At 37.7% G+C, this 20310-nt stretch overlaps 1 protein-coding gene across 2 annotated transcripts in view; it reads left to right on the top strand.

Annotated features, from left to right (window-relative positions):
- Positions 1 to 20310, top strand: part of grm4 (glutamate receptor, metabotropic 4) — a 172203-nt gene that overhangs the window by 94929 nt on the left and 56964 nt on the right. For both annotated transcript variants that reach the window (XM_058780032.1, XM_058780033.1), the window contains exon 3: positions 9883 to 10099. In XM_058780032.1, coding sequence (XP_058636015.1) covers positions 9883 to 10099 — 217 coding nt within the window. The remainder of the gene's footprint in view (positions 1 to 9882; positions 10100 to 20310) is intronic.

Genomic DNA, 20310 nt, shown 5'->3' with positions numbered 1-20310 from the left:
ATGTGTTGATGATGTGTGTGAGTGCAGGTAAGAGTGTGGGTGAGATTGCTTGGAGAAGGTGTGAGGGGATTGGGTCAAGAGGACATGTTGTAGGATGGTTGGAGAGGAGAAGCTTGGATACTTCAGCTTCAGTGAGTGGACAGAAAGAAAAGATGGGAGTTTTAGCAGTGGATGTGGTAGGGTGAGGGTCCTGTGTGCGTGGAGGTGAAAACTGACCACTGATTGATCTAGTTTTGTCTGTAAAGAAAGTGGCAAAGTCATCAGCTGTAATAGAGGTGGTGGGAGGAGGTGGAGGGGGACAGAGGAGGGAATTAAATGTTCTGAAGAGATTACGCATGTCTGGAGCGCTGTCGATCTTGTTGCGGAAATGTGAGGATTTGGCAGTGTGGACTTTAGCAGAGAAGGATGTGAGCATAGACTGGTACCTACTGAGGTCCGACAGATCGTTTGATTTGCGCCATTTTCTCTCTGCCGCTCTGAGTGTAGTCCGATGTTCACGAAGAACCTCGGATAACCAGGGGTTGGAAGGAGCAGCCCGTGCTGGCCTAGAGGAGAGAGGACAAATGTCGTCTAGACAAGAGGTTAAGGTAGAGCATAAAGTCTCAGTAGCTGCGTTTACATCCAGAGATGAGAAATGGGTGGGTGAAGGAAGAGAGGAGGATACTACAGAGGAGAGATGGGAAGGAGAAAGGGAGCGCAGGTTTCGTCTAAAAGTAACTGGTAGGGGTTGGTGGCACAGGAGAAGCAAAGTGTAATGTAAATGTAATGAAGAAATGGTCCAGTATGTAGCGGTTGTACCAGAATGTTATCTGCAGTACAATTGCGTGTGTAAATTAAGTCAAGTTGGTTGCCTGATTTGTGCGTGCTAGTAGTGGTAAGGCGTTTGAGATCAAGCGAAGCTAGGAGTGCATGGAAGTCTGTAGCATAAGGCTTGTCTAGGTGAATGTTGAAATCACCAAAGACTAGGAGTGGAGTGCCATCCTCCACGAAGAGGACAGCAGCCCGTCCAGCTCCTCTAGGAAGGTGGCTAGAATTTGGCTAGGGGACGGTAAATGACCACGATCTGGAGTTTTATCGGAGCTGATACAGTAATGGCATGAGATTCAAATGAGTTGTAATTGCATAGGGAAGAGCGGGTTGAGTATTTCCAATTGTTAGAAATGAGCAGACCAGTGCCTCCACCCCGCCAACTTGCCGGGGGTGTGAGAGAAAGAGAGATTAGTAGAGAGAGCAGCTGGGGTTGCTGAGTCTTCTGGACGAATCCAGGTCTCAGTCAAGCCCAAGATGCTGAGCGTGGATTTTAAAGAAAAGCAGAAATGAAGTCAGCTTTGTTGACAGCTGACTGACAATTCCAGAGACCCACAGAGAAGGAAAGAGGTGTAGTGAAGGAGGTAGAGATAAGGCGCAGGTTAGCAGGATTACGTTGCCGTCTGCGTGGGACGTTAGAGCGTGGTTGAGAGAGAACCGGAATAGTTTGGAAACACATGATAGAGGTGGCAGGAAAGAGGATGGAAACGGAGAGTGTGTAAGGGAAGGGGGAAAAAAGAAAAGATACCTAAGAAAAATACAGGGAAACACAGACTAGAAAATAACAAACATTCTGTAAAGCAGCTGACACTAGGGGAGTGAAAAACGCAGGACAATACAGGAACTGAATAGAAACACGGAATGGCACGGAAAGGGTTAATACAGGGAACACGGGCTAGAAAACGAACACAGGAAAACGGGCAATGCAAGACTAGGATACTATCAAGGGCTCTGTAGAGTTGCTACGGCTAGGGGAGCGGTAAACTCATACAATACTCGGCAACGAGGGAGATGAAGTCCATGGCTTAAATAGAGTGTGTGATTGGTTACAGTTGTGTGCGTGTGATCAGGTGAGCGTGTGATTGGTAAGATGGCTGATGGGAAACGCAGTCCATTGTGATGTGTGGTGTGAAAGTCAATATGATGGCAGGGCGACCTCTTGTGGCAGACGTACAGAAGAGCAGGCCCAGGATTCATGACATTATTAATGCTGATTAATAGAAAGTTTTTATGGGGAAAAACACGTCATGTTCTGGCTACAGATAAAACAATCTAAGAACCGTTTATGAATTTATTTATTGCTTTTTATGGATTAGAAAATCAAGACTTCTATTGGTTATTTTTCACATTGGTTAAACAAAACAATTACTCAAACTAGGAATAAATTATATAAAGCAAGTGAGCAAAGAACACTAAAGTGGTCCTGAAGTGGAGTGAGTTATGCACTTCCCACAAACATTTCTGAAAAAATGAATATCTTACTTACATTGCTTCTGAACTTTGTTTTTTATGATGATGAGAGAATTCACGAATGCAGATTCAGAATTCAGTTAATGAGCGCATGCACTGAAGAACTCTGGCATTCTCCACAGTGACAAATCAAACACTTCTGAAAAGAAATCTGAAATGCAGAGAAAATCTACTGTAAATGTAACCCCAGTCGACACTTTTCATTTATTTCACTTTTCACTTAAAAGTCAAAATAGATCTAGCTCAACTGGGCAGGGGCATTTTTGCCCGCTTATCTTGAATTTTGGTTCATTTTGGTGCCATTTTTGCCCCAAACTCCCATTAACTTTCGACTTTGCTCCCAAATAACAGATACTTCCGAAATCTGCAAACGGCTGTTCTGTCTTTATTGGTCTTGCATGAAAAAACAAGCTGATGTCTACAGTCGATTCTTTTTAGATTGCTTGGTTTCGGCTCCCCTGTGGCACCTATATCCGAAACTCCTTTGAGCCTTTGCTTCGATAAGCTCCTCTCATGCTGTCAACCTTAACAAGTGACATGTTGATCTGCTTGAAGGAGATAATGAACTGACAAAGCCTTACTGTACCTTCTCCAACTAGAGGACCTTCCCAGCTCGTACATTGTACCTCTGATCAGTAGTTTGACCTTTTCCAAATGATATTCCCAATTTCCAATTCATCATTGCGTCCGCCTGAATGACCCAGCGCTGTGCTACCTGAGAGCCTCATTACTGTTGAAATATATAGAAGGATCCGCTCAGTCAAGCATCGGGAGTTCAGTCTGAAAATGAATCCCATCATAATTTGATTGACCAAGGAAATGCCATAAGGAAGTGCCATGGTGACAGTCTTCCCGGGAGAGCAGAGATGCTAAAGGAGATAAGCATGACTAGATGCCATTTTCCAGTGTGCAAAGGAACACTAAATCTACAAAGGTCAGGACTGAGTGATAGAGATATTTGAGATTCGAGGCATGCTGGGAAATATTATTCATGGTGAGTCAGTGTCTTCAGCTACAGAGCAAGATCTGCTTATTAATGAACAGACTTTTTATTTGACGTATACGTGATGAACGTTAAATTTCAAAGGTGTGCCACTTCAAGATTAATTAACCACCTTTTTTCACGCACACACACTTCTTGTTTTATATAGAGCTTTTCAGCTCATGTGGAGAATGTTGGAGGATGCTTTTTAGAATTTCACAGAAGCATCAGGTGAATTTAGTTTCAAGGTCAGTGGTTCTCAACTGGTGAGTCAAGTATGTTCTGATAAAGGTCAAAACAAAGCTAAACGTTAGTGATTAAATGCAACAAACCATATAATCGTGCATTTAGGAAAGTAAAGAGAGGGGAAAATGCCTCTCATGTATTTGGTTGTTGATGTCAAAGGCTGTTTGTCCAGCTTCATCTCAAAAGAATGTAGTTATTTTTACGTAACACTTTGTTAACCTTTTTGTATGTTTGGAGACTTGCTGCCAGTATGCATATATTGTACATTTCAGCATCTAAAACATATTTAAATACTGTTAATACTTATGTACACGCCAATTTAATAAAATGCTAATCTTGAAGTATACATCACATAAACCCACATTTTATAGACTGACAGATAGTTTCCCTAAAATTTGATGTAATACATGGATCAAGGACGAAAAGCTTTTTTCAAGCACCAATTTTTAATACAGCTTAATTTTTTTCCTGTACATTAGAATGTGACCTTCTGTAACGTGGTCAACGAGATGTGAGGTGTGCGGATCCAATTGCAAAGCTTTATTAGTCAGAGACATGGTCATAACAGGCAAACAGGTATTTAGAGGGCAAGGCAGAAGAGTACTCAAGTGAACAGGCGTGGCCTCCGATCGGCGAACAATATCCAGAGGGCTAGACGAGAGGGGTAATCCAGGTACACAAGCAATAATCCGGGCAGGGGCAAACAGAGTCCAAGACAGCAGGCAAAGGGTTAATCCAAGACGCAACGGCAGAAATCCGAACACGAGGAAACAGGCAAGGCAAGACTAAGACAACTAAAAAGACAAGACTAAACAAACACAGAAAGGCTCGGTAAAGCAGCTATCGCTAGGAGAGGGATATATGCAGAACTAAACACAGAACGGCTAGGTAAGGCCGCTAACACTTGGAGAGTGCTACACGCAGAACAACGACTAGCTAAGTCCATGGTTTATAGAGGGTGTGTAATTGTGTGATCAGAGCATTCAGCTGTGTAAGCCAATCAGTGTAATCAGCTGTGTATGTGTCATCAGTACAATGGATGATGGGAAATGCAGTCCAGTGTGATGTATGGTGTGAGAGTCAATGTGGTGAGCAAGTGACCTCTGGTGGTGAGTAAACGGAAGTTCATAGACCGAATTCGCAACACCTGTTTAATTATTATAATTTTTTTCTGAGCATAAAAAAGACATACAGCTTTACCTTTAATTAAATTTTTTTTATACCAAGATTTACAGAAACAAATATCATTTTGTGCAACAAAAGTTCATAATCCAAATAAATCGTTAGTCTTACTTAGAACAAGAATCATTATATAACATATAAGTAAATAAATATAATCATTGCAAAGAAATTGCAGTCATTGTTATTTATATTGATTATTATATATATATTAAATATATTATATTATATAAAATCTGATATATTTTACATATTATACATTTATATTTTATATGCACATTTCAGAATAAGTATGTTGTTTAATTTTTACCTAAATATGAATGACGGTGCAAGATTATTTCACCCATATTTCGTCATTTTATTTGAAACATTAAAATAGATACTTTACCTGCATTAAATATGCTTTATGTATGAAAAACACTATGAAAATTAGCATGTAAAAATTTTATTTGATGCAGACACCTTGTCTTTGACCCATGCATGTGCAATGACTGTATGTAATAAACAAAAAAACATGCAATACAATTTTGGTCCCAAATTATAAACATATTTCTACATTTATTATTATTACTAATATTTTAGGGAACCCAGTTGCAGATTGATGTCTATAAAATCTGATGCAAACCAGTTGAGAACCACGTTTGCTGACAAAACGATCCATTTGTGAATGGAAGTCACTTCAGAGACATGCCACTGATGGCAGAACAGACTGTCACACTGTCAGACGTGAGGGAAGCTCGGCCAATACACCAGCAGATTTCTCAATTAGCTCGCGGCCTTGAAAAAGGAAGGATTGAGTTTCTAAATGCTTCTGTTAACACCAGAGATACTGCAGTTTTGTGAATGGGCTTGTCTGGGCACGCGGTATGGCTAAAGAGCCATTGATTCTGCATCATCAAAAAGCAATTACAACATTTGGGATCCAGTGATTTAAGATAAAAGATGTAGCTCGATGCGTTAGAACACCTCACAACACTCGTGCTCATGTCAATATATACAGTGATAAAATATGCTCTCTATATTTAGACTGACGCCCTCCTCTAATTATTCGGGTGAATATTCACTGAAAATTGAGCCAGGCTTATGAAATTGTTTCAATGGCTGACTGTAACACCATTTGCCTGGCTAGAGTATGTTCCAATCTGTTTTGTTCAATAATTACGCAGCGTTTTTTGTCATTCTGTTCTCACAGCTCAGCCATTTGCTGCCCTGCTCAGCTTGACAGTAACAGATGTGAAAATTGCATTGACTATCAGTGTAAACAACAGCTGATTCCAGTTGAGAAGCCGTTAGATATGGAAGAAGGATATTTGTTTCAAATTAGTTTGTCCACAAACCTCTTCTGCGTCGCCCGATGCCACGGCACCAGATACAAATAGCATATTTCTTGCATTTCGCTCATTCACTGACAGATGAAATCACAGTATTTAGTTGTTATTCAGTTAATTATAGCAAACAATTCAATAAACTAATTGCTTTTGATGCACTTGATATAAAGGACTGCAATAAATGCACTTTGCATATGGCTATTTATTAGACAAACGCTAATTCTGACCTTTGCACATACCAGTCAAATGTAATTATGCAAACGCGTGTGCATACGCACATGGTTTGGAGCAATGCAATGGATAGTCGCATTAATTTCATACAAAAGCTGCCGCCTATGATTAGGTGCCCTTCACCTAGACCGTCTGTTTAATAAATCTTATTTTAAATTACTTCTGACATGCACATGTTAGGAGAAGCAACAGCTGTAACCTTTGGTTCTCTTCTCAAGAACTCCTCAGAGGTCTGGACACAAAGAAAAGAGATTCATCACAATTGTCTTTTGTCCCTCGTTTCAGCATGGAATATTAAATAAATCTTTGTTAGAGAAATCAGCAGGGTGACTTGAACCATTTCAATGACATTTACAAATAATTCAGCGATGCCAAGGTTTGGTGTCGGGTCGAATTCAGCATATAAACAATATTTCTTTTTTTTTTCAATCCTGACTAATGGTTTCCTTTAACATTATAATTATAATGTTAAAGGAAATTATAATTTTACAGCTGTTGGTTTAGCTACAGAACATAAAAGCCTTGAAAATGTCTTTGTGTCATCTAGAGTGATGTCAGTCAGAATGCCTCAGCAATATTTTGAGTCTTCATTACTTGGTGTGCACACGTCCGTCCGCGCTTGTCACATTCGATGCCATGTGAGTTAGCTTCTTCTCTGTTGAGTAATGCATTAAGTTATTGGCCCTGACAGAATTTGTATACATATATTTTAGCATATCCCTGGCTGAAAACATCAACATGTGCTACAGATATATCAGCGTAACAGATCTTCTTGTAGGCGGTTCTTTGTTTTGAAGATGTAAATGTTTGCCTCTTCATATTAGTATTTTGCTTTACCCACTGAGAATAGACCTATTTAAAAAAAAGATATATATATATAATTACATTTTTAATATTTATTTGGATATTTATCTGGAAATTTATTTGAATACTTGAAACTGCTGTTAGATACCTGAAAAACTTAAAGCTCTCTTTGCTTCGTCAGTCTTTTTTTATTTGGTACTACCTTGAAGAAAATTTGAAGGCTGTATTCCATTTTAATTGAATTTGTTATTATTTTTATTAATACTTTAAATTTTGGTCAGTAGCATATTTTTTGCTGTGCTACCAAGAAGTGTAAAATTTTGCTGGTATTGATGGCGATGATTTAATTTTTTATTTTTTGGGGGTGGTTTTGGTCTACAGGTATTTGTTACTTGCACAGATGTGTGTGGTCCTTACCGAAGTCATGCACCCTCTGCAGACTTGCAGGTGTGGGTATTTCCTATTCAACGCTATTTTCACTCATGATAAATCACTAGACAATGAAAAAAAGAACAGAGTGTTCAGTGACATCAGAGAATGAAGAAAATGTTACTTTTAAACTAAACAATTTTCACCAAAGAATTTACACTTACATTTACATGTACAAATTTGACAGATGCATTTATCCAGTTCTTGTTTTCCCTTGGCATTGCTAGCGCCACGCTCTACTGTTTAAACTATAGGAAGGCCATAAGAAACACCCCCTAAGTAAGTCAGAAGAACATTTGGTTGTCATTTTTAGAGATTACATTTGATTTTCTGTAACACTGTGTAGGCAGTGCTTATTGAGATGTCTTGCCAAACCAAACTGAAACTGTCATGTGGTGCTCTATTTAAAAAGTCTGCTGCAAATATAACTAAAAAAATAACTGCACAATTATTCCAGATGTAAATAGCCAAAGCATTTAAAATAAGCTGTTCACATTGTTAATGCTACAAATTTGCTTTCTGATTACCTATAAATAGTGCAAATCTTAAATATTTCTTAGTTTTATAACTTGACATTTTACATTTTTGAGAAATCCCAGATTTTCCATGTGGTATCAAATGTTTGGATCCCAGTGTAAAGGTTATATCTGCATATATGTAGATTGAAAGGGAAGTGTTTAACTGCTGTGCATATTGATCATGCATTTCTGCTGATGTCAGTCAGTTGCTTATGAAGTTGAACCAATGAACTAAACATGCAAAGGACAGCAGCCATCATATTCACTCACTGAATGCCAGCATTGCGTGACCTGCCAGGCAGTAAGAACTGCTTTACGGGGATTCTTTCAGCCTGTCGCTATTCCTCTGACATGCAAAACTGTTGTATGAAAAGCAAGACCACTTGCTACCCAGAGGCAGTACTAGCATGCATATCAATCTATATATAGCTTTACATTAGTATGCAATATTTACATTCCAGTATTTTATTTTAAGATTTACATTTATATTCATGAATTAGATTTCATGCATGATTTGATTTGATTGATAAATGGTTGAATAAGACATTTGAAACTGTGACGTAATGACATAAAGGCAAAATTGGGCCATTATAGGCAACATTCAGCATTATGTCTACCTCAAAACAATTGTAAAAACAAATCATGATTCAAACAATGTTTACATTCTCAATAAATGTTACTAGCCAATATCAAGGTGGACGATGATCGACCTGCAGTCTGTTTGGATTTCGAAAGAACTTATCATTTGTTTATTGTTTTGGCTGATATTTTGTTGTCCTCTGCACAGATGAATTTATGATCCCTTTTAATGGAGCCATACCGCTGGTATTATGTCTGCAGAGAGTGGGCTTAAAAGCCAGAGTATGTTCACAATAGCCAAGTTAATAAACTTGTATAAATTACATTCTTGGTGGTGCAAGCCATCCATTATGTTATGTCTGACATTAGCTTAATGTATTCCGAGCATCACCAGCGATCCATTTTATGGTGATTGCTTAAGTTTCACATCACGACTGATTTGTGTGTCTGTTGTTCAGTGTAGCCTGTGTCTGAATTCTCACCACAGTTCAGTCGGGGAGACCCTTAAGGGGTTACTTCACCCTTTTTCTGTCATAATTTACTCACTCTCATTTTTTCCTCAGAACTCAGATGATGACATTTTGAAGGGTCTAAATCTATTACGTTGTTGTGAATTTTTCAAAAACACCATAAAAAGTGTCATAAAAGTAGTCCATATGAATTGTGTGTTGCAAGCTTAACTGTGTGGCAAGCGTGCTGAAATTAAAGCTGAAGCACTTTGAGTCAAATGAGCTGAGGTCAAGAATCTGGATCATTCAGAACAGTTTTATGAAGCGAATCGGGTGATTCATTGAAGAGATTCAACTCAAAATAAGGATTCATTCACAAGTCAGATGTTTCTCATGAGCTCTAGTGAACATGCCAAAGAGAGCTATCGCAGATTTCAATGCCAAGATATTCTTCAGAAATGCACTTTTTGAATTCCACTGAAAAAACAAAGCTCATGCGGGTTTGGAGAGACGTGAGGTTGAGTAAATAATGCAGAAAATTTCACTTGAAGTGAGCTATTCTTTTAAGAGACTCTCATCTCATTGGGGTTCCTGTAAACTAGTCCGTGAAAGTGCGGTAGTTGTTGACCAGCTTGTTGTTGCTTTCCACACACATCTTATTTCTGAATGGACTGCGCTCATCCCCGCGGCCTTGAGTGTGCCACCTGTGGTTGTGTAAGAGAGAGCTTGGTAGGGGATGTAGTCTGGGATGATGGAGCATGTTATAATCTGTCAGAGGTGAGCTCAGAAGCAGCAGGGGTTTTTGGGAATTGTGTACTTCAATGCCTGAATGGGATTTATGTTTGTGTCTCCTCCTACAGATTCCCCAGGTGAGTTATGCCTCCACGGCTCCTGAGCTGAGCGACAACACCCGTTATGACTTCTTCTCCCGCGTAGTACCGCCGGACACCTATCAGGCACAGGCTATGGTGGATATAGTCAGGGCCATGCGCTGGAATTACGTCTCCACGGTGGCGTCGGAGGGGAATTACGGAGAGAGCGGTGTAGACGCATTCATCCAGAAATCTCGGGAAGAGGGTAAGAATGTGTTTGCATTCATTTTGGGAATATCTTTGAAATTTGATAGTCTTACTTAGCCCAAATGTCATCATGCTGCCTATTATGGCCAAGAACTACCCACTCAGACAGGAAGAGACAGTCTGACTGGGAAAAAATTGACCAACCACAGTATTTGCATATTAGTGCTGGTATTCCCTTGTGAATAAGAAGTGTGCATAATTGTATTAAATGTGCAGTTGTAGTGTACTTCAGTTCTTAAAAGTATGCATATATATATATATATATATATATATATATTTACAGATAATATTAATGAAATACAAAGACACTGAAGTGCACATAAAGAAAGTACACTTTCTTAACACGCATTTTAAAAAGTGCACTTTGTAATAATGTCAGATTAGAGGTTTTGCTTAAAGGTACATTTTAAGTCATTGTTTTAATAACATTTTGTCAAGCTTTAAATAAGTAGACGACTTTCATGTTGACCAACTTATTAAAGCATGTGAGAAGAACTTGATTGGAATTTTAACTGTAGTGTTTTTGGATTTTACAGATATTTTACATGTACAAAATTGCAACTTCATGTACATGACATAAAAGTTTTAATTGAAAAGAAAGTTTACCATAAATGTGTGTCAGTATATTTGGCAGTCCGCTTTTGCACAATGAATCGCAATGGACTTCTTTCTGGCTTCTGTCTATGTGTTGCATATTGCATATTGCTGTTGACCTCTCTTCCTTTCTTTCTCTATCAAATTTTAGTTCATGAAATTTTACCCTAAAACCTTAACGCTATTCTATTGCCTTGAAAACATTGATATTTGTTTCTGAAAATGCACATCTAGTTGTTTCGTGAAATGAATCCCATACTTTAAGCTTATCAAAAGCAGCAATATTTTCCAGAGCTTTCCCTTCCCAACTGCATTTCCTTCCGGAGAATGAAACTTCAAGTGCACTCCAGGGGGAAAGCGGTCTTGCGATTTGTGCGAGGAATACTGAGTTCAGCCATTGATTTCCTTCTAAATTTCTTCCTGAGTTTCCAAGTCTGTTACTGTCACTAGTGCTTCAGGTTAAGCTTAGCTGACAGGCTGGAACCAACATGTGGCCCCTGGGCAGAGGGTCCCAGGTTTTTGTTACCGCGAAATATCTACAGAATTTTTGCATTGCATATAGATCAGGAAAAGAGATTTTAATGCACTTAGTCTAATTTGTTATTAATTTAGATGCTACATTAAATATTGAATATAGAATTTGTCATTCATCACATTATACAGCTATTTGGATCTTAAAAAGTTTTCATAACCCTCAAGCACTGGTGGATGCAAACAGATGGAAGCTAAAACTGTTCTAGTCAAGTTCTATGAATAGTCTTTGTGAGAATACTCAAAACTGCCTAGAGGAAGTTCTGAGGGAGATGGAGTCATACTCCTTTCTTTTCTCTAGGGTAACAGTGTCCTCCTCACGTGTCCATGGTTTCTCCTACGCATTGAGGCTATCAACATCTGTTCCTCTCCCATATTCTATCTTGAGAAATGGCTCTTATGAATGGAGACTCAGGGTGCTTTCACACTCTGTGCCAAAAGCTCAAGCTTGTTTGCTTGGTGTGAAAGCGAACTCTTGAAAAGTACATCTGAGGTGTGGTTCTTGTGAACTCATGGTTCAGTGTTGGAATAAATAGTGGAAGTGAACCGCTGTTGATGACATGTTATTGCCACCTTTGCATGCTTCCAGACCAGTCACACTTACTGTAGAACATTTCTTTCAGGCTCCGTTGTAGAAAAATCCCGCTTCCCTTCTTCTAACAGGCACAGCAGAGCTCAAAAACGTGTGTCCAAACACATTTTGCATGTCTGTAGATGTGCAGTGCATAATGGATTAACTCATTAACGCATATGTCAGTTAAATAACGCAATCCAGAAAATCTTTGTTCTTAGAGCTACTCTGGTGCTTGAGAATGGACTGGAGAGCAAGTTTCATTCGAATGTATCAAATTACGTTCGCCAATAGGAAAGACAATCAATTTGGAAGAGAGGGAACATTTAAAAACCATGAAATGAAAAATGGACTCGCAGTTATAGAGAGTTGAATTAATAAGAAACTACTCTGTTTGGAATGTAATTGTGGAAGTCATGTTCGTCAAAAGGAGAGCTAAAAAAAGTTGTCAAAAGTTTTTTTTTTAAAGGTCATATTTACTTTTGCTGATAGAAAAATCATATGTAATTCATGCCATGACTTTCAGAGTTTAAAGTGTACAGCTATAAGTGTATAAGTGTAGACAGCCATAAAATATATGGAGTAAACACTGAGACTTGGTCTGTGCATTGGTCTGTTTGTTTGAGCAGCCAGAGACATTAACAGAAGCTGTGAGTTTAGGACTGGTCTATGTCTAAATAAAATTGTTTAGACGTAACATATACATTGAAATAATTACATCATATTTTACTATATACTTTACTGGTGCCTGTTTGTTTGATTTTATCTTATCTATATTTATTTTATTATTTTTATTTTTGAATTTTTTCAGACATATCATCTATATATATTTATTATTATTATTATTATTATTAAAATGTAGTTTTAAGAATATTGGTTAGTCTCGAATATGGATCCAAAATGTTATTTATAATCATAATGTTATTATATATAATTATAATGTTATTATAATGTTAATAACAATAATGTTATTTATAATTATTTTAATCTTTAACCATAATATAAGAGTGTTTTGGTTGGATGTTATGAAGGGAAAAATGTGTTGTAAAATGGTGATGTAAAACAACAGCTTTAAGATCAAGCAGAATCCACTGTCTACTGGTTGCCTCAGCAGTCAATCAATTTAATGCCCAATCGATAAATGGTAATCCTTGTATTGCAAGCACCCTCTGGGGAAACATTATATCATCTAACTAATATTCATGAGCCATGTTTATAATGTGTCCCCCACTTTTAAGGTCATTCCCAGGGTACTGACTACTCACATTTTGATATTGTGACAAATCTAGCTGTAATATGCTAGCATAGAAATTACTTCAGAAGAAAAATGATAGCACCTCCAAGATTGATTGTAACTCATTGGTGGTTGGATATGGACAGAAGAAATGCTGACAGTTATGTTCATTTATTCATGCTTTATGTTTTTATTCATACACCATATAAAAGGCTTAATTATGTAACTTTGGATATCCAGACCACTCCCACAGCTGTATTTAGAGGATGCTGGACGGATGGCGTGAGACTTGAGGGCCGTGATATGAATAACCATGAGCGTCACTGCAGTGCCATGCCATCTCCTTATAGCTTCACGGGAGTGTTTGCACATCTGTCCAGGGCGTAGAGAAAGAGCAAGTGCCAAGACGAAAGAAAAGGGACAACAGGGAATGAGAAAGAAAGGCAGAAACAAACAAACAAAGATAATTAATAGCTTAAGTCTTGGCTGTGCGGGTCGATAGAATGTCTCCCATGGTGCTTTGCTCACATACATCTCCATCCTGTCTCTGGACTGCAGTAATACAGTAGATGAGTAGGATGTCTAACTGAATAATCCTATTATATTTCCCCCATCATTTAGGAATACAGTTTTTTAAGTATCAACAAAAATATTTTCAATCATATTAGTTGCCTTTGTTCCAAAGAATGATCCCTAAGTGTAGGATCTTCAATTACAGAGCCAAACATCTGAGACTTTTATTTATTTAGTTCTACTTTTATTTATTTATTTGTTTGTATGCAAAATAATTTATATGAAACGTTGAATTGAAATATGATTTTTCAGAATACCTTAGGATTTTTTTGGTTGTCTCATTTTTGCCTTAATGACAGCAGCCGTCAAGCTGAATGAACTCCACAAAATTTTGCCATTCAGAATTTAATTTAGAATGAAACTTCGGAATTTGATCTGAACTTTGAGTTAAAAAAAAAAAACACGATGTTCGAAGGTTTATATGGCTTATGGATGGATGGATTAATAAATGTACTGGTTTTAAAGCAACAACATTCAACACACAGAATGCATTTTGGGATGTACATTTTATTCTTTATTTTGTTTTGTTTTGTTTTATTTCAAATTTGATTAGTAGGCTAGAAATACTACAGAATATTGTCTTCATTATACACCATAATGCGTTTTCAAATAAAATTTCTAAAACAGTTTTTTCCCCCACGTTTAAATAAAAGAAATCCTATATATTTTTTTCTTCATGGTCTCAGACTTTTGGGCCACACTGTAGATGTTTATGAATTATGTTTGTGTAGCATTGCCTGCTTGGAGTAATTCCTTCATAATTCATGGCAACAAATGAATAAATAACGCACATGAGACAGAGCAGTAGTGTACCACAGAGATCGAAGGGACTGAGATTGGTACCCTGCACCTTGTAGAATCTCTGCTTATGCGTGATAGGCTGATAAATAATGCTTACTTATTGTAATATAATATGTGATGTACAGCACACAGAATTCTGTCAGATATTCATAGATGACTGGAATGAATTGGGGACAGATTCATTGGGGAAAGTGCAGTGACTGTTGATCTTCTAAAATGAAAAGGCAAATAGTTTTTTTTCAGCATTTTAGGTTTTCTTGTTGTTCAGTGTGAATTAATGTTCAATTTAATGTTTGCACAGTTGCTGGATTGAAAGCATACTATATGGAACACCATTTATTTCATACTATCAACAAGCAACCAATGATATTGTTGCAAATCAGCTCAAAAGGTAAATGTCTATAAATAATTACAATTAATTATGATTAATTACAATTATTTATATCATCTTTGAGTAGTAACTGTAGCAGAATGAAATTGCCATCAACTAATCTGTTTATCCAGCGAACATTCAGTGTAAGTTCATATCAGCTCTAAGAAAGGACATTTCTGTGGCCACAGAAAATACTTTCCTACAGTATTAATGCATTAGAGCGTGTAGCAAGGGTCAAAATCGTAAAGGGACATTATTCACAAGCAGGACTAGAAACTCATGTAATTTTTGCACAACAGTTTTACTAACTAAACGCTAACACACATAACTAATATAAACAAACAAACATACAGTCACTCATACATGGGGAAAGGGCAGATGAGACTTGATGGATGAAACCATCAGGAAAACCAGAGAATGAAGCTATGAAAAGAGTCAGTTAACCACCTGAGTAAAACCGTTATAACGGGATCTATAGCTTATACGAAACCTCTGTTTCGTTTAGTTAAATGTACGATACTTGCATTGCCTTGGTCATTGACGAGTGTCCGGATGCAGTCTCAGATGAAAGTCTTGATGGTTTTAAGGTTTTGGACTTGCGATCATGTTCTTCCTGGTTTGAAGAGTGATGAATTCCAAAGATGTTCTGACTTGATGGTGATTGGGAGTTTCTTCCCAGGTGGAAAGTGGAAAAGAGCTAAGAGAGACATCAGCTGAGATCCTAGGATCTTTGATGAATGGAAAGTCAAGGCCGAAGCCTGGCTCAAACTTAAGGTACAAAAGACTTCTAGCTCACATCCTCATCTTCTCAGTATCTAACAGGACCGCAGACTGGCGAGGCAGGTCACTGATGTGAGAGCTTTATCCACCATAGAGATCACACCTCCGGGGAGTCAAAGAGCCAATGGTGACTTGCAATTTCAGAGGGAAATTTTACGACTCTTTGTCTCTGAACATGGTAATTTGCATATGTAATCTGACTGGGGTTAATGCAAAAACTACTAAAGATTCTTAGTATCTTCATAGATACTAAACATGGCATAGGTAAGGTTACATGCATAAAACAGTATACAATACAAAAGACAATATACAAGAACAGTAATAATATACACAATGAATTGGGTGAGGGGTCTGTGACTATTTGTTAATCTAATGAAAAATTGTGTGTCTGATTGGTCCAAATGCTACACTATAATATATTTATATGTTTGTGTTAAAAAAAAAAAGTAAACATTTTTAAACATTTTTGACATTGCTACAAAAATAATAACTGCAATAATAGAGTAAAATTAATATTATTAATTACTGATATTATTAAGAGTCACCTTTTTCTAACTATTGGTCAGCAAATCTTTGTTTTATTACTGCTGATTATTTTTTTTATTATTCAAAAATAATATCTGCATCAATACAGAAAAATTGTAATGATTACTACTATTAAGTCATCTGTCATCTTTTTCTAGCTATTAGTCAGGTTTTTTTTTTTTTTTTTTTGTGAGCGGAGGCACTGCCTCTCTATTCTCCTCAGAGAAAACGCCCCCGGTAAAGAGACCCTGTTATATTGAGGGTCTGCAGGCTATGGATGTTTGATTACGGTGACCATATCCTAACCTTAGCCCATACATTTTAAATGATGGACATGAAGAGTCGCCTCTTTGGCACATAATGTTTGATTGTCTTATGATTTGTTCGTCATTCCCTGCAGACTCGAGCATAGCGTAAGACAGGGCTCTTCAATTCCAGGCCCGAAGGCATTCCCGACTTCATTTTTTTGTGTATGTGTGTGTGTGTGTGTTTCTGCCCTGACCAACACATGATTCAATTCAGTCCTGCCTCCAGGGAAAAAGCAGAAAAACACTATGTTTGTGAAACGCCTGACTGTTTTTCTCTTCTGTCTTTCATGGCGTTTTCAAAGGAGGGCTTTGTGACATCTTAACTCTGTATCGATATCAGTTATTTGCTCGTAATGTCTGTAACCGTGTGAGTGTTATCTAATACCGCGGTAGGTTCGCGGTAATCAAATTGAACAAGTTTGCGTCCGATAAGTAGTCTACCGCAAAAGATCATCCGAGGTATTGAGGGAAACATGCAGCACCGGTTCTCTTTGTTGACTCTCCTTCAAGCAGAACCTCATTCGATATTTTCAATATCTTCTGGGTTCCAGTAATGGCCAAATTTATAATGCGCCTGCTGCTGAGGGACCTTGAAGGGTCGAATTCTGAAATGAAGGAATAGATTTGGTGAGTTTTGAAAGGTGACTGCCACTAGCATACATCACTATGGAAAATGGTCGCCCAGTGGTACCGTGGAGTTGACTTGGGCCACCGCTGAGTGATGAGCAATCTTCAGCCGCAGCATGGCACAATAACAAAGTAAACAGCCTACGCTGCTCTCAGCATACATAAATCTCCAATATTTGATAAATAAGATTTGCCTGCTGTAATTGATTCCATGTGGAGATCCAAATAGAAACCTCGGAGGCCCTGGTAAATCTAATCAAGAGGGAGGTTAGTCATATGGTGAGTTACCTAAGGCTTTGTAATAATGGATCAACAATTATAACCTTCATAATTACTGGAGACAAACATGCAGATTAATATATATAGAGCACAAGAATCGGTCTGACGTTTGCTTTCCTTTGTGATTCCTCTCCGACAGGCTGCTCTCAAAAACCGTGCATGCCTGATTCTGGGCGAGGTGCAAATGCAGCATGGATTTTTGTTGATAAAATTGCCCTGCTAAAAGGGATTTTTGAAATATATATCTAAGTTAGATATACCAGCTGTGGATTGCTGGGGTTCTTTATCATGTTGAAGTCTGTGGGAGTTCTTGAGGAAAACATGACAGACATCCACTCACTCGTGAAAATGCGACGCTGTCGTCCCTTTTTAAATCGAACACGGTAAACCCAGACAGAGGAATAAAGTCTCAAATCCAAAGCCAAAACTTTTGCTTCAGGAAAGAAGACAAACAACTTTTTTTTTCCTCTGTTGTGTGCTACTTCAGAAATGTGTAGAATAATGGATCAGCTTCCTTTTCTCAAGTGAAAACAGAAATTGCAACAATAGAAAATCTTTATGACTGGATATGCACTATTTAAATAAATGGCTCATGAAGAAATACAATTTTTCGTCATTTACTCAGCTTTAATTAGACTTTCAGTGAATGAGGACTTTCATTTCAGTGTTTCTCACACAAAGGCTTCAGAAGACTTGAAATATAGCATATGACTTGTATAGACCAATTTTATGATACCTTTTGGGTGATTTCTTGTCCTTCTTGAAGCTTCAGTCCCTTTTTATTATAATTGAATAGAAAACAGCCAGCAGAACATTGTTCAGAATTCTTTTTTTGTTCCACAAAAGATAAACAGTCATACAGGTTCGAAATTACATGAAGGAGAATAAATGATGACAGAATACTTATGTTTTGGGTGAACTGTCCCTTTAATTGTTACTGAAGACAGGCTGCTAAAACATATGGATGCTTGTTAGTATCTTCTCTTTAGATTTTTTTCACAATGTGTCTGGAAAGGATAATTGAGTCTGCCACAAATCAGAGGATCAACTTCTGACATCCTGTCACTTTGGACTCACTCAGGGCTAGACTCTGAATGTGTCGTTGCTATTATTAGAACCTTCTCACAACATTGGGTCATGGCTCTTTTTCCTTGTGTGTTTCCTTAAAGGCCCTATGAAATGTTTCGACATGCCATTTTCCTGCGCTGTTGTATTTATTTTGGCAACAATATTTTTTTTTTTTTTTTTTTTCAATTGCAATCATGGATAAATATTCATTTTTTCAACCTGATCTCATAAAAATACATACCTCTGCGCACTTTTTGTGCGACACCGTTTCACGTACCTTGCTGCACATTTCGCCACAGTTTCAAATAGAAATGTCCACTGAGTGGTGCTAAAACACAGGTTCAATATGTGAACCCTGGCACGTTTTTATTACGTAGATATTGGTATGTATTGCTGTTTTTTTATTACGTTGCTTCAGATACGTATTGCGGCGGTTAAGAATTTAAATATCCAGGGACTGTCGCTAAAAGTTAATGCTCTATCGTGTTGGAAATATGCCCTACACCAAATCCAACCCAAAACCTACCCGATAGTGTTAACAAATGCAAAACTGATATAAAAACATATTAAGCCTCGTTTATACTCGCGCCTGGCTCCGCTTCGCGAGCCTCCACTGACTGCTCGTGCACCTCCCCAAACGTTTATACTTGACGCATTCGCCGTTGAGATATTCTTTGAATATATAAGTTGAAACCCTACAGTGTTTTGCAAATGTAACACTTCTATAAAGATTAGGGACTGCAAAATGTACTTTGCCATAGATTAACCCATGTGATGTCTTTATTATGTTATATAAAATGAGAAGATATAAGGACAGTTCAAAAGAGCAATGTTGATAAATATTGTTTTATTCTGAATACAGTATATTACAGACACATTGTTTTGTGGTGCATAGAATACTTTGCTATAGTTACAGTGCTACAGGCATATATTTGAATAATTATTTTAAAACTATTATAAAAATTACAAAGAAAATATAAGCTGTTCATATTGACTGCGGCTCCGCGCGAACTGTTCGCTCGAGTCTCAAAAGATGTCGTGCACACCGCCACGCGAAATGAGGTCGCGCTCACCCAAGGCAAACTTCTGCTAACACCGCGATGGCGTCATATTTGGCACGCACACCCAAGCGAACTTACGGACGCGTCGAGTATAAACTAGGCTTTAGCTGATGCAACTGTGCCATTTGAACTTACTTTTACGCAGATTTTAACTGCTTTGTTGAACCGTAGTTACACGGGAATTGACCGGGGCTTCTCTTCTCCTAAGTCTGTCTCCATACTCCGTGAGCTACCAAGCAAACTTGTCATCTATGAAAATGAAACGTAATTAAACGCATTACGTTCTTATTCTGGACTCATCTGCTTGTCTATACATCGTATGCTTTATTAATAATGTGTTTATTGAGTTTGGTCTTTTAAAAACACTGTTTTAATGCATTAAGCCATGTTAAGCATTTTCAAATGTCCCGGCATCTGGAGATGCCGCCGGAAGTGCCGCTGCTTCCTTTATACTGAAATACCTTCCGTTTGCACTGAAAAGTTCACGCACATCCACATATAAAATCACTTGTATATACACAACTAAAGCATGCGTCTTTCTTATTGTATACGTTTGTGAATTTTATTTTGTATGTTTGTGCGAGTGTTTTATGGGTGTATGCGTGCATCGAGTTTATATGTATGTGCAAGTGTTTATAGGTGTTTATGCATGGATCAAGTTTATATGTATATGCAAGTATGTATAGGTGTGTCTGCATGCAGCGAGTTTATATGTATGTGCGTGTGTTGTTGTGAGTGTATATGCATGGATCGAGTTTATATGTATAAGCGAGTGTCTATAGGTGTATGCATGCGTCAAGTTAGTTTATATGTATACGCAAGTTATTCACAAGTGTATATGCATTCATTACTAACAAAATATGTATTGGTATGGATTTCATATA

Source organism: Onychostoma macrolepis, chromosome 06 (genome assembly GCF_012432095.1).
Source record: "Onychostoma macrolepis isolate SWU-2019 chromosome 06, ASM1243209v1, whole genome shotgun sequence".
Lineage (NCBI taxonomy): Eukaryota > Metazoa > Chordata > Actinopteri > Cypriniformes > Cyprinidae > Onychostoma > Onychostoma macrolepis.
Note: the sequence above shows the minus strand (reverse complement) of the source record. Positions and strands in the feature narration are given on the sequence as shown.